The sequence below is a fragment of the Lonchura striata genome, chromosome 1 (genome assembly GCF_046129695.1).
Source record: "Lonchura striata isolate bLonStr1 chromosome 1, bLonStr1.mat, whole genome shotgun sequence".
Classification (NCBI taxonomy): Eukaryota; Metazoa; Chordata; class Aves; order Passeriformes; family Estrildidae; genus Lonchura; species Lonchura striata.
This window is the reverse complement of record NC_134603.1, coordinates 14,184,468-14,197,165: the sequence shown is the minus strand read 5'-3', so window position 1 is coordinate 14,197,165 and position 12,698 is coordinate 14,184,468. Positions and strand designations below refer to the sequence as shown.

General features: G+C 40.2%; 1 protein-coding gene across 2 annotated transcripts; it reads left to right on the top strand.

Moving 5' to 3' along the window:
- Positions 1 to 1,443: 1,443 nt before the first annotated feature.
- MAL2 (mal, T cell differentiation protein 2) lies at positions 1,444 to 12,213 on the top strand. Of its 2 annotated transcripts, none has more exons than XM_021546402.3 (4): positions 1,444 to 1,638; positions 3,704 to 3,874; positions 7,877 to 8,035; positions 10,356 to 12,213. In XM_021546402.3, exons 1-4 carry the CDS (start codon positions 1,504 to 1,506, stop codon positions 10,434 to 10,436), a joined length of 546 nt encoding a protein of 181 aa, XP_021402077.1. In that variant the 5' UTR covers positions 1,444 to 1,503; the 3' UTR covers positions 10,437 to 12,213. The 2 variants fall into 2 exon arrangements, with proteins under 2 accessions (XP_021402077.1, XP_021402078.1); XM_021546403.2 differs by lacking the exon at positions 10,356 to 12,213 and adding an exon at positions 8,769 to 8,841.
- The last annotated feature ends 485 nt before the right edge of the window (positions 12,214 to 12,698 follow it).

The window sequence follows — 12,698 nt, the reverse complement described above, 5'->3', positions numbered from 1 at the left end:
TAAACCAGCCCTGTTTTCCACTGTCTCAGACTTCTCCCTCTGCAGGGCAGTCTTAACAGATTTAGGGCCAGACTGTGACTTTTATTTGACATATGGTCTCCAGATAACAATCCCAAGAACAAACCTCCTACACCTAATCACTTATGCACAAGTATCAATCCCATTCCTTTCCAAAACAGCCAAAACAGGTCCTGTAGGCATGCACTTCCAGAGCCTTAAGTCTTTTCCTGAAGATAAAAGGATGGAACACAAGGTTCACTTTTCAAATAGGTCTAGAGGAAAAAAATAATATATCATTGGATAGGCAATGGGGTAAAGCACTCAGAAAAGAGGGGAGGCTGTGCCTTCTTCAGCCTAATGGGGATTCAATCCAGCATCTCCTACTTAAGAGTTCAAGAGGCATCCAGCTACAAGAGGCATAGAGATGAAGACAGAGCACAAGAAAGAATGTGAACTTTTGCTTCTTCCTCCTTTAGATGCCAAGATTTCAAAGCCAAGCAATCATTAATGCATTTTAAAAGCATCACAAATCTATTTGTGTACGGAATGGTATGGCAGAAACACAGATGAGTCCTGTTTTATGGTGCCAACTGCTCTCCACCTAGGGCTTGGATTGGGGTGGGGAAGACAGGCATCTCAGGATGTGGCATTTCTTGTCATCACAAAAGCATACCCGAGAAACATCATGCATCGAAAAGAAAGGAATAAGGTCTTTATACCCAAGTCAGTTCAATCTCCAGAGCAGCTACATACACTTGCATGAAACCTTCTTAAAATGTTATCTCTAAAATCGCAGCCGTATGTGTGGAGTATGAACACTGAATGGGATAACATTGGGTGAAACAGTCTTGGTCATTCCAGAGGTAGCACATCTCAGCCTAAGGCACAACGGGAGAAATAAGTGAAGTGCTGCTGGATGGCATCTCCATCTGGAGAAGATGCTTGTATAAAGAAGCATAAGAAAATAAATGGATTATAAGTAGTCTCATGAATGTATACCTTTCTCTACCCCAAAGTTTTACAAACATTTTCTACTACTTTTAATCAGTGGTACACAGTTGAGCCAGACCGAGCAATAAGAAGATACAAATGAAATGTTTTCAATATTTTGAATGGATAACCTAGTAGGCGCCTTTAAATAAAACAGTGCAACGACTCAATTTCGAAGCCCGAACATCCGTAACCAGAAGGTAAATAAAAACCTTTTGCAAGCCGGCATTGGGAAATCACGCCCGAGTCCGGCTGGCCTGATTCAGGACTCGTGAATGCGGAGCGCCGCGCTGCCGTGAAGCCGGGAGGCAGTGGCCGGACACGGCCCGAGCCCGGCTCCGGCCCCGGGCCCGGCCCCGCTCCGGGCGAGGCGCGGCGGCTGCGGGGCGGGGCCGGGCCGGGCCGGGCCGGGCCGGGGGAGGCGCGGCCGGCCCGCCCGCACCTGCGCCGCCCTCACCGCCGCCTCCTCGCCCACCTGGCCGCGCTCGGCACGGCCGCCGCCGCCGCAGCAGCATGTTGCCCAGGGGAGCCTCGTCCATGCCGCCGCCTCCCAACCCCGCTCCCTACTTCCCGCCTCCGCGGGTCACGCTGCCCTCCGGCCTGGAGATCCTGCGCACCTTCTCGGGAGCCGTCATCTTCCTGGAGATCGTGAGTGCAGGGCCGCGGTGGGGAGCGCCAGGGCCTGCCGCGCCGCTCGCCTGCCATCTTGTGAGCGGGGCAGGGGCAGGTGCGGGGCCGGGGCTCCGCCCGCCCGGCTCGCTGCCCTCGGCCGCGGCCCGCACGCAGATGGGCTTCGCGGGGCTCCCTCAGCTGTCCGGGGCTTTGAGCCACGCTCTGCTCCCGACCCGAAAAGGCACCACGGAGAGTTACACCAGGTTCTGTCTGCGCGCCTGTTGCGCGTCCTCTGCAAACTCCTACGAGCGTGCTCAATGGCACGTGTGTGTTAGACCCCGCAGGAGTACGCAGGGCTGAGGACCTTTGAGCTGAGCTTGGATATGGCGCTCTGTGGTGCCACTGATTAATGGGTGATGAAAAACAAAAAAGCTTGGTAGAACCCCTCTGACTTTATTAATTTACTCTTTCCCGTACGGTCAGAGCAGAATACTACTTGGGTCCCAGACTGTGAGCTGGGTCCCACCTCACAAGCTTTAAAATTGTACCTGAGTAAGGAGCAAGCTGAAACTCGAAACACAAGTCCGGGCACTAAATCAGGCCCAGAGGCAGTAGGGACAAAAGGTTAGTTCAGCTGGCCAACCAATTGTACTCTGACAGGCAAGCTGTTGTGGACAGGTGTAGCGTGAGGGAAGTAGCACAACAGTGGGTGCTGAGATTAGCAGTCTCTACAGTACAGTTCTAAATTTATTTTTAAGGAACCCTGCAAGTCTGCACATTGAAAATACTGAAAGCATTTAATGTGTCTCTGTTTTTTGTTTAACAGACACTTTCTGCTATCCCTTTTGTTTCCTCACTGCCCATCACTCTCTGGTCACCAAGTAACAGACTTGCACCTGCAGTCTTATGAAACTAGAGAAAGTTTGGTTCTTCACAGATAAAAAAGGAACCCTAGAGAACAACTTGAACAGTAATACATAAACCCATGGGAGCTTTGAACTGAGACTAGCAATGCATCTTTACACATGTGCTGCTGCACCAGAGAGGAACCAACTTATTTTGTAGCAGGCATCTTTTGAAAGGTATCTCTTATCCAACTGTGATACAAAAGAAAGCTATCTGAATCTGAAAATGTAACCTCTGACTTCCTGGTTTGTAAATCTGTGGAATTCAAACAGGAAAGAAGTTACTTGCGCTTGGAAATATATTTTAGTTGACACTATTCAGCAGTTTGGATTATGAATTTAAATCTTTCTGTCATAAACAAACATACTTGGAGTGAATCATAATTGTCATCTATTTATGTTTTTTTATTAAGAGGCAGGATTTGCAGGAAGAAATAGTTGTGTTCCTTAGGCCAAAAGTTGATTAAGCCAGGGAAGCCTTAGAGTGTGTAAATTCTCCATCACCATCCCTAGCACAGTGTCCCTACCACTCATTTGCCGTGAGGAGTCTGCTGAAATGAAATTGGCACTGCTGAATTCTTCTCCAAGTTATGATGATTCTGGAAACTTCTATATTTTTCTAGTCTTTACAGCATAGTTTACAACTCACCTTATTCTGTATTCTAGGTTTTTTTCTTTTGTTTTATGCTTTCTGTCCTCCTTCAGCTTGGTATTACAAATATATTGAAAAAATGGGTGTCTTTTTATCTCCTTTCTGTATCTCATCTGATTAGGACTTCAAAGCGAAACATTATGAAATTGAATCCAAAGTAGTAGAAGTACATCCTTTTTGTGCTAATTTGCGTATTTAGAGAGAGATTTGTGTGTGTGTGTACTGTGTTTTCACATTTCTTATATTTTATTCAAAATTGCAGTAAGGATAAAATTTTCAGCAGGACACAAGTCACCTGGGTTTGTAAATCCCATTTTCAAGCCTATTTTAAGAACCTTTAGGAATTTCAGAGTGGCTTTGTATTTTCACCACTTAGTGCCTATCATTTCTGAGAGGAGGACTTGGGCTCTCCGAGTACTTTTGAAGTGTTTCTTCTTGGTTTCTAAGAGTCATCTGATGATATGTAATGTGTGATATCAGTTCTTAGGCAGAAAGTACTGAGTAAAAGCTGTCCAGTTTATTCTCTGTATTCCTTTCCTTGCAGCTGTTTGGAACAATAGTCTGGATTTTGGTCGCCTCTACCCAAATTCCACTGGCACTGCTGCAGGGATGGGTAATGTTTGTGGCAGTGACGGCGTGGTTCCTCTCCATTGTCTTCCTCTCTGTGTTCCTCTTTGGTTATGCAAATAGAATTGCTGTCAACTGGAACCAGGCGGTAAGATTTTTCATTTGTTTAAGGATTCCCTTTGTTTTATAAACTGAAAATTATTTAATGAGACGTGTCGATCCTAAGTCTTGGCACCTGGCTTTCTGCTTTAGCACAAAGTTTTTTCAAACAGGAATTCAAAACCAGAAAAAGAAAGAACAAGATTACAGAGGTGGCAGAGGAAACTGTTTTATGATGGAGGCTGAAGGAGCTTTTGAAGCTGTTTAATGGAGTACACTTGTCCTCTCTGAACACATAAAATGTATGAGCAGCAGGAAGAGCACTAACTTAAAAGGTGTGGAAAGAAATTGGTTTAAATGGCCAGGAATTATTGTGCACTGGGAATCAGAAAATACTTTCTGACTATTAGAGAAGTGGTAGTAACACCTCATGAATAATGAGATGTAGAAAGATATATCAAATATTATAAAGGAAAGGATGAATTTGTGAACATGCTGTGTGATATGGTTGTCTGAGGTAGCACAGACTGGACTTCAGCACCCAGAATATCCCCTCCAGTTCCTAAGAAAGTCTACTGGTGACTTTGGGTCAATTGCTCAAAGCTAGGGCAGCAATGGTGAGTGGCTGTTAGACCTTAAAAAAGACATCATAACCTGCACTATGATATATCTTAACATCTTATTAGGAGACTTAATGTCTTCATATTTCTTAGAGGGAGTTTGGTGAGACTACAGATACAAGTATTCTTTGCTGAGCTTTTAATTTTGAAGACAGAGCCTGAATCTTGCTGTAATTAATTGTTATGGTTTGTGCCAGTAATCTCAAAGACTATAGCGTCCTGTTAAAAAAGGAAATTTTTTGTGTTAGTTTTTGCCAACCACATGGATAACTCAGGTTATTGACTGGTAATTTACAAGCTCCTTTGTTGTCATTAACTGCTTTTTACTTTGAGTTTTTAGTACTCAAGTAGTTAAGCATGAGACTATATCACACTCTCTTTATATAACTGGAAGTGAATAGTAAGAGAGGGTGTAACTGTGATCAGAGTTTTTAATTTTCAAAAAAAAAAAAAAAAATTCTTCAAAAGGACTGCAACTTCTAAACCACTGAAGTATGTCTGCCTGTAACTGCTGATCACCTCCACTTTGCTCCTGGGCAGCTTAGTTTTCCTATTGACACTTCCCTTGATCATAGCTGGAATTGCAGGCTTCAGTATCAGGAACTGTGCCTGTTCAGGTAATTTATGGATAGGCCCTTAAAACAAAAGTTCTTTAAAGCAAATCATAAAGCTTATGAGTTTGGAGCTCTGATAAATCAAAGCCCATCAGTGCTAATGGACTGGATTTTATTAAAAAAAAACTTTAGCACTTTGATAGTGAATAAACATACATACTGCATCAGCTTTCCAACACAATACAGGCAATAATTAGGCTAATAATCAGTTACAATCATAGACCTTTACAGGGATTTATGCTGCAACATCCTCACAAATTATGATGCAACAAAGCCCTTGAGCATAACTGAAGTAAATTAATAGTGTCGTGGGTTTCATTGAAACTGTTTGCCAGTTTACAATCATGCATCTATTTAAGAGTTGCTGGGTAAGGACAAGGCTTTTATAGATTGAAAATGCTATACAAATTTCATCTTGTAACAATTGTGTGTGTGTTTCACATTGGCTACTTGATGCTGGCAGTTTGTTGTAAAGTTAATTTTGTCCCTTGTGTATAATAAATTTCTGGAAAATCTTCTATATCAGGAAATGGATACATGACTTTTATAAAAACTGCATCTGTAACTTTATCAAAAAAGCTGTCATAACTCAGTCAACATCTTAAATAAATGCAGAGGGAATAATTTTAACTTGGTAGCTGAAGCCCAGCCCCTTCCACCTGTCAACAAAAATAAGAGAAGACACTTTACCACTATTTTCAGGTACCCAAATGTTTTGTAAGTTGTTGACACTAAATTCTTTATCAGCACTTGACAAGTTGGGATTTTTTTACCTTCTGTTGTAAATAAATAATTAATTACTGGAAACACTAAAACTATTTGTATTGCTATAATTGCAGTCCTGGATTTAGTAATGCTTTACACTGAAAATATATCTGTTCATATTAATAGAGATATTTAAAAAATAAGATGGTACACAGTGGAAAAGATGGACCTTATGGAGCTCCATTGCTCAGTACATCAGTGTATTAAACCAGATGGTATGACAAGTACTGCCCTTTACAGCCTGACTCACAACACAATCATTTACAAAATTAGATGAGAACTAAATTATCATGCTGCTCTGATAGTGTTTTCCATCTACTTTGTGTGAGGTTTCAATGATTATACAAGTGTGGGAACAAGGGAGAGCTAGGCACTATGATAACAATTACTAAAACCCAAAAAAAGGTCCCTATAAGGTCTTGGGGATTTTGGTAAGAGAAACTGTAACCGTGTAAATGTGAAACCTTACTGATGCTACAGTGCTTCACTGTAATTGTTGCCAGAAGAAGGAAATTAGAGAGTTAGGCAGGAGAATGAAGGAGATGAAAGAGTCTCTCCTCTTTCATCTCCTTCATTCTCCTACCTAACTCTCCTGTATGCAGTCAGTCCTGATCTAAGTGGAATGGGGAACTGTAGTAGCAGCTTATATCATAACTTATCAAAACTGACTAGTGTGTGCTTTAAGTAGCTTTAGCTGCATCAAGTATGGAACAAGTAATGAGTTTGAAAAGAAGATTCTTTCAATTAAAAGAAAATCTCACATCTATGGAGAAAATGCATTTCTCCATATGTGTGTAGTGCAGCACATTCTCACTGCTCTCAGGCAGGCAGCAGGTAAGGATGTTGCACAGTAATTTCTAGTGCAGGCGAGTGCTGTCTGCTGGGCACATATCCTGGGTTCTCACTCTAGGCATACTGATAGTCCACTGCACTCGAGTGAAGTTAAAGTTGATAAAGAGCTCATTAGTACTGGAGTTAGACTGCATATCACAGGTCTCATAAAGCATACATGTACTTGCATATATCTTAAAAATTGTCTCTGTGGCTTTTGCAGACCTTCACAGGTATAGGCACAAAGTATATGTTGTGTGGATCAAAAATTGAGTGCAGTGCAAATGTCAGCTTTTCAGACTGAGTAATGGAAGGAGATGTTGGAAGAATACTTTAGACATTTTAAACTGTACTGGAACATGCCTTAGATCTTGCTGATGGAACACTGGGCTCTGAACTAGGGCCTGCAAAGGCACCAGACCTTTTATATGTGTGTTAGTAATGGAACCCAGAAATGAAAGTTAGGTGTTTACACCTTATATTCAGTTAGCATTCATCATAGAGGAAGGAATTGCCTGGAGAGGCCCAGGAGAGAAGTATATTTGAAGTAAATCCTAAAACCTGTCCACACAAGTCTTGGACATTTTATTCCACAATATCATGAAGAACTGTCAGGTTACTAACTATTGGGTAGAGCCAAGTCAGAGACAGTTGTGGAAATACCTCAATTATTGAATCTCTTTGTATTGGGACATTGGACATTTCAGTTGGGTCAAAGCTGAGTTGTTTCTGGGCATTTAGAGAAGCAAAATTTAAGCCTGGAGGGAAGATTTTTGAAGCTTTGATTATAGTTGAGAAGGGACTTAAGAGACTGCAAGATTGTTCTGTACTGCTTGAATTGTGATCAAGTTGGCCTGTATGTGTCTTCTTTTTTGTCTGTCTAAAGGGATATTTCTGTAAACACCACTAAGTTTAAGATAGTCTAAAATGTCAGCATGTGTATATAAAGGTGAGCATGTGCCTCTTAATTTGAAAGAGTATAAGATCTGGGGAGAGGGAGAGCTGCTCTTTATCACTAATAATGTTAGGGAGTTGCTTGTAATTGCAAGAAGCTGTGAAAACACATTGAGGTTAAACTGTCAGATGGACTCAACACTGCTTATCTCAAGTTAGTGCTATCAGTTCTTGTTTCATGTTTCAGTGTTGGATTTCCTTTATACTGAGATGAGAAGAATTAGATATGTATTTGAGCCCAGACTAATTCTGTTATTTGCTTTTTAGGATTTTATTTTCCATGGAGCTACTTTTGTCTTTTATTTTGGAGCATTTCTACTGCAAGCAGCAACTACGTCTCTGCATTACTTTCCCCGCAAATTCAACTCCACCACACAAGAGACAATTCTAAGTGGTCGTGAATATAACATAAGCATAGCAGCCTCGGTATGTGTTCTGTATATTTGTATCAGGGGAGCAGAAGTCTGTAGCAAGCACTTGTAGCCAGCTATTCAACTTGGGAATTTAACAGCAAACTGGAATAGAAAGAGGAGCTGTGAGAGAAAGAATTGCCTTTGACAGCAGCAAGTAGTGTCTAACCAGAAACATGCAAAAATATTGGTACAAGATAATGCTTATGGAATAGCTACTTACTCTTCAGTATAGAGTTCATACTCTTCACTGTAGTGTTTTAAATGTATGATCATTATAGCTTATAATTTTTAGACAAGGTGTTTTGTAAAAACAGTTTTGGTTATTAGAAGAAAAAGAACAACTGAGCCTTTATCAAGGGATATGGTATGAAATTTATACCTGTGCTGAAAATTTCAGTTGCTTTTTTTATACCATTTAGATAGTCCTGAACATGCCATGGAGATAAAAAAATTTGGACCAGGTCTTTGTGAGGCTCATATGTGTACTTACTACATCAGGACCCTGCTGTCTCTTACTGCAATTATTAGAGTGCTTTTCTTGATAGCCTAAGCCCAGACTGCATTTTTCTCACTGTAGTTGCATCATCACTGAATCAATGTTTTTAGTGATGTGGGTGTGCGTAGCTGAATCGGCAAATATATCAGACTTTAGTTTTTATCCCGGCTGGACCCTTCAGGGATGAGTAGAGGTGTGTCAGGCTTAATTTTAAAAACTGAAACCACTGCTCTTAATTTTTTATCCACAGATTTTCATACCAAGGAACTGTATATATTTATTAAGCTTCTAAGCCCTGTGTGGTTGTTTGTGGTCCTTGAGAGCAACTTTTGCACAGTAAGCACTTTCAGTTCATCTTAACATAAAAAGAGATGGACTAGAGGTGTAAGGTTGAGACTCTGTCTGCAAGAGCAGAACAGAAAGGAGGAGCCTTTAGCTTTAGCAAGCCAGGCCCTGAAGAGGTGAAGTGGGTATGTCAGTGTCCCAAAGCCAGAGTTCCTCACATCACCCAGTAACACACTCGAGCACATCTGGCACAAGGACAGAGGTGGTGGTCCAGCTGTGCCTGAACGAAGGGAGGTTCTTTATACTAAGCAAGTATCTTAAATTCTACCCCTAAGTGTACCTCTTCAGTCCTAGTTTAGAGTGTTCAGATCCTACTGAATATATGGTCACTGCAGTCATTTTGTCTGGCAACAGAATACTGGGCACTCCAAGAAACCACTCTAATGGTTCTTCCACACAAATTTTTTAAGGGAGAATTCAGTTCTTCAAGCCCCTCAAATCCCTGTCAAGATAGAGGAAGAGAATATGCTTTTGTAACTTGCTCCAGTATCTTAATTAAGAGTAGCTGGAAAGCAGTGAATGAGATAAATGTAGTCTTTGCATTTTTTTGCAGAAGTGTATATTTGGGAAGTCAAAACATACAGAAAAAAAATTTGAACCTTTAAAATATGTCATTAAAACAGTCTTGTCAGCCACATGACAAAAAAAAAAAAAAGGTTGCTAGCATTCTTTCTTTTAAGATGACATTTATATATCATGGTTAGAAATATATATGTTCATTTTAACAGGTGATGGTTCTATGGTATAGCATTTATTCAAAACTTAAAGCAAAGGATGATTGAATTGGTATATTTAAAAAGACAGTTTTCATTGTTATCACAGGACAATATGAGAAATGTTTTTTTTTCAGAAATTAAGTTTCTCATTTCCTCTGTCCAGTGTACATTACATATTTACTTTCATTATGGCATGACCTTCAGTTCAAATCTGTCCAACTCAATTCTTAAGCAGGAGCAACTTCCCTGGCATTGCCTGGGAAGTTGTTCTAATGGCTGGATGTCTGGTCAAGGAGGCCAGATTGGAGTTATTTCTGTGTTTCTGCAAGTAAAAGATTTCTGCTGTTTAGAAGGATGTCTTCTTTGATGTTTGCTGAGGTAAAGGCATTGTTGGAAACATCTGAGATTGATGTTTGATCAGTCTAGATAAGAGATCTGAAATACACAGAGTACATACCCATATTTACTTTCACCATAACTTATGCAGAAATTATATTTCATATTATATTTCTAAATGTCTGCTGAATCAAGCAAGTGAAAAGTAGTAACAGGAGGTAAATGGGTAGTAAAAGTAGTAAAATGGGGTTATAACAAAGAAGTTCCCAAGAAAACTTCAGAGAATCCCAAACCTATCTTTACCTTATTAAGCATTTTGACTGGGAGAGGTACGTTTTTGAATTACTTGTGTTCCTGTATTAATTTAGAATAGAAAAATATTGTAGAACAATATGTTTGATTCACTTTTTTCTTTTTTTTTTTCTCTGCTCCTCCTCTAGATTTTTGCCTTTGCAACAGCTATTTGTTATGGTTGCAGCACAGCCCTGGCATTAAGGAGATGGAGGCTAAATAACAGCTGAAGAGAGGTTAATGTTCACGTGTTCCACTTCAGATCAAATTAAGTGCTACTTGTCTGTTTTACTGTAATTTAATTCTAAAAAGACTTTTTTTTTTCTGCTCAAAATCTTCTTTAAATGCAAGTAACCCCTAATCAGGATTTCTTCAACAGAAGAAAAAGTTTCTATCTCTTCCATTTCTGATAATTACTTTTACAGTGTACTTTGTAAGGTATTAGAGAGTTTAGAGGTAAAGAGATATGTCATTAGAAGAAAACAGAACTCCAGTGCTACACCAGAAGGGGAAGAAAATGGAAACCAAGCCAAGATGTTAACTGCACAGGCAGCTAAAAAGCTCCCCCCTTGTTAAGACTTGGGATTAAGGGCTTTGCAGTGTTGCAGTGCACTCCACACAGGTAGAGCCTTGAGGCTCCTGGGAGAGTCACGGGTGTTCTGTGTGGTGTGCTGCCCTTTGCATGATCAGAGCCCAAGCTGACTTTGAAATTTCAACTTAGTATATATATGTTATTAACTTTGATGTACAGAGAAAATATTTTAAGAAACCATCCGGTGACATCTTTTTATACTCTCTTTAGCTATGTCTGGTTAGGGTCACCTGAGCCTTAAAGCTTACTGTGTTCCATACTATGACAACTGGGACTTCCAATCAGTCATTTATTAGTTTTAGGAATTTAGCTTAATCAGATCTATTTATACTACAAAACAAAACACTGCATTTTTGTTATGTGTGTATATACATGGTATATTTTTGTTTAACAGGCATTTTTGCACTGTTTAACTTTGTTGGAGTACAGCTTTGTTCTTGCCACTTCAAGTGCTGCATTTGTTAGGTATTATGTGAGTCACTATCATTTGAATGGAATGTTACCAAATAGTGAATAATGTCTGACCTCAATTCTTGCAGTGTGTTATTTGTTGCATTCTAAAGCTGCAATGTTGTAAAGGTGTTCTTATTTGGACAGATGCCTATACAACATCTTGCTGAAAGCAGTGGGATGCAAAACGGTCTGTCCACTATGGAGTTTGCTTTTCACATGAATGAAGTTTAATTGAGCCTCCTGGTGTATGATGACATGCAATATTATATACAGGAAATTGATTTAGCAAAACTAAACTATAGCATTGTGCTCTGCTCCCTGAGACTCATGTCATTTTGCACATGGTGAATGAAGCTTTTTGTTAATTTGCTAGTAAATAATTTTTGCTTTTGTGAATAGTGCCAAAAAGATAATCTGGGACAATAAAGGCTCCCTGTCATTTGTAAAACAACTTGTTCACTACAGCTTGCCAGTGCACCTGATTATTCTGCAGAGACCCGCAGTGGTTGCATAAGGGAAGACAGGATTTCCTTCATTCCCAGGCCTACTCACTCTCCTTGAGCCAACAAGGGTGTCTGCCATGGAGGTTACTTTATCAAACTCATCAGGTACAAGGATCTCTGAGGGGCAGCCACCCTCAGCAGTGCCCTGCTGACCCAGGGCAGGTTCTTGTGGGTGGCAGAGCAGTGAGGAGCACCCTTTTGCCTATGGAACCACTTGGTCGTCCTGAATTACTACAATGGGACATTGTCATATGTCTTGTTTTCTAAGATTTTGTACTCTGCCTGATTTTTTTTTCCCCTAATTCTCTCATTGCATTGAAAATTTTTGTGAACATTTTATCTAGAGTCATATACTTTTAAAAATATTTCATATTGTACAAAATACATTTACACTGGAGTATATGGATGAAAGTATAAAACAAAGACTTATGCTAAGCAGCATTAAAGTTACTTAATATATTTATGGCAGTGGTCTGGTTATTAATTTTGTCTTTGGAAAGTATCAAAAAAACTACCTTGGTAGTCTGACTCACCTGATAGTAGACATACAAAATTGAGGCTAAGATTCCATGAGAAGGCATAGTTGCACTGGGGCTAGATCCACATATTCTAAATTAGTGTCACTGCTGCTTTGCCATTGTGTGGATATTGGTGAGAAGAGTAAAGTCACTGTTTCAACATTCAATGTTTTAAACAGATGCTGATCTTTGCTTTGGTTTCTCCTGTGTCCTGCAACCTAGCTGTGCCCTGCACACCCCTGTGCACGCCACAGCTGCAGTCTCTGCAGCAGTGAGATTGTGGAGGGCAGATCTTAATGCTTTGCATACTTAAACCTACAGAATATGAATCCTTCACATGGAGTCAATTAAAAAGCTGTCCAAGCTTAGTTGGCATTTGTATCTAACCTCCAAATTGAAACCTGAGGTGTAAAACCCTTGATTGGT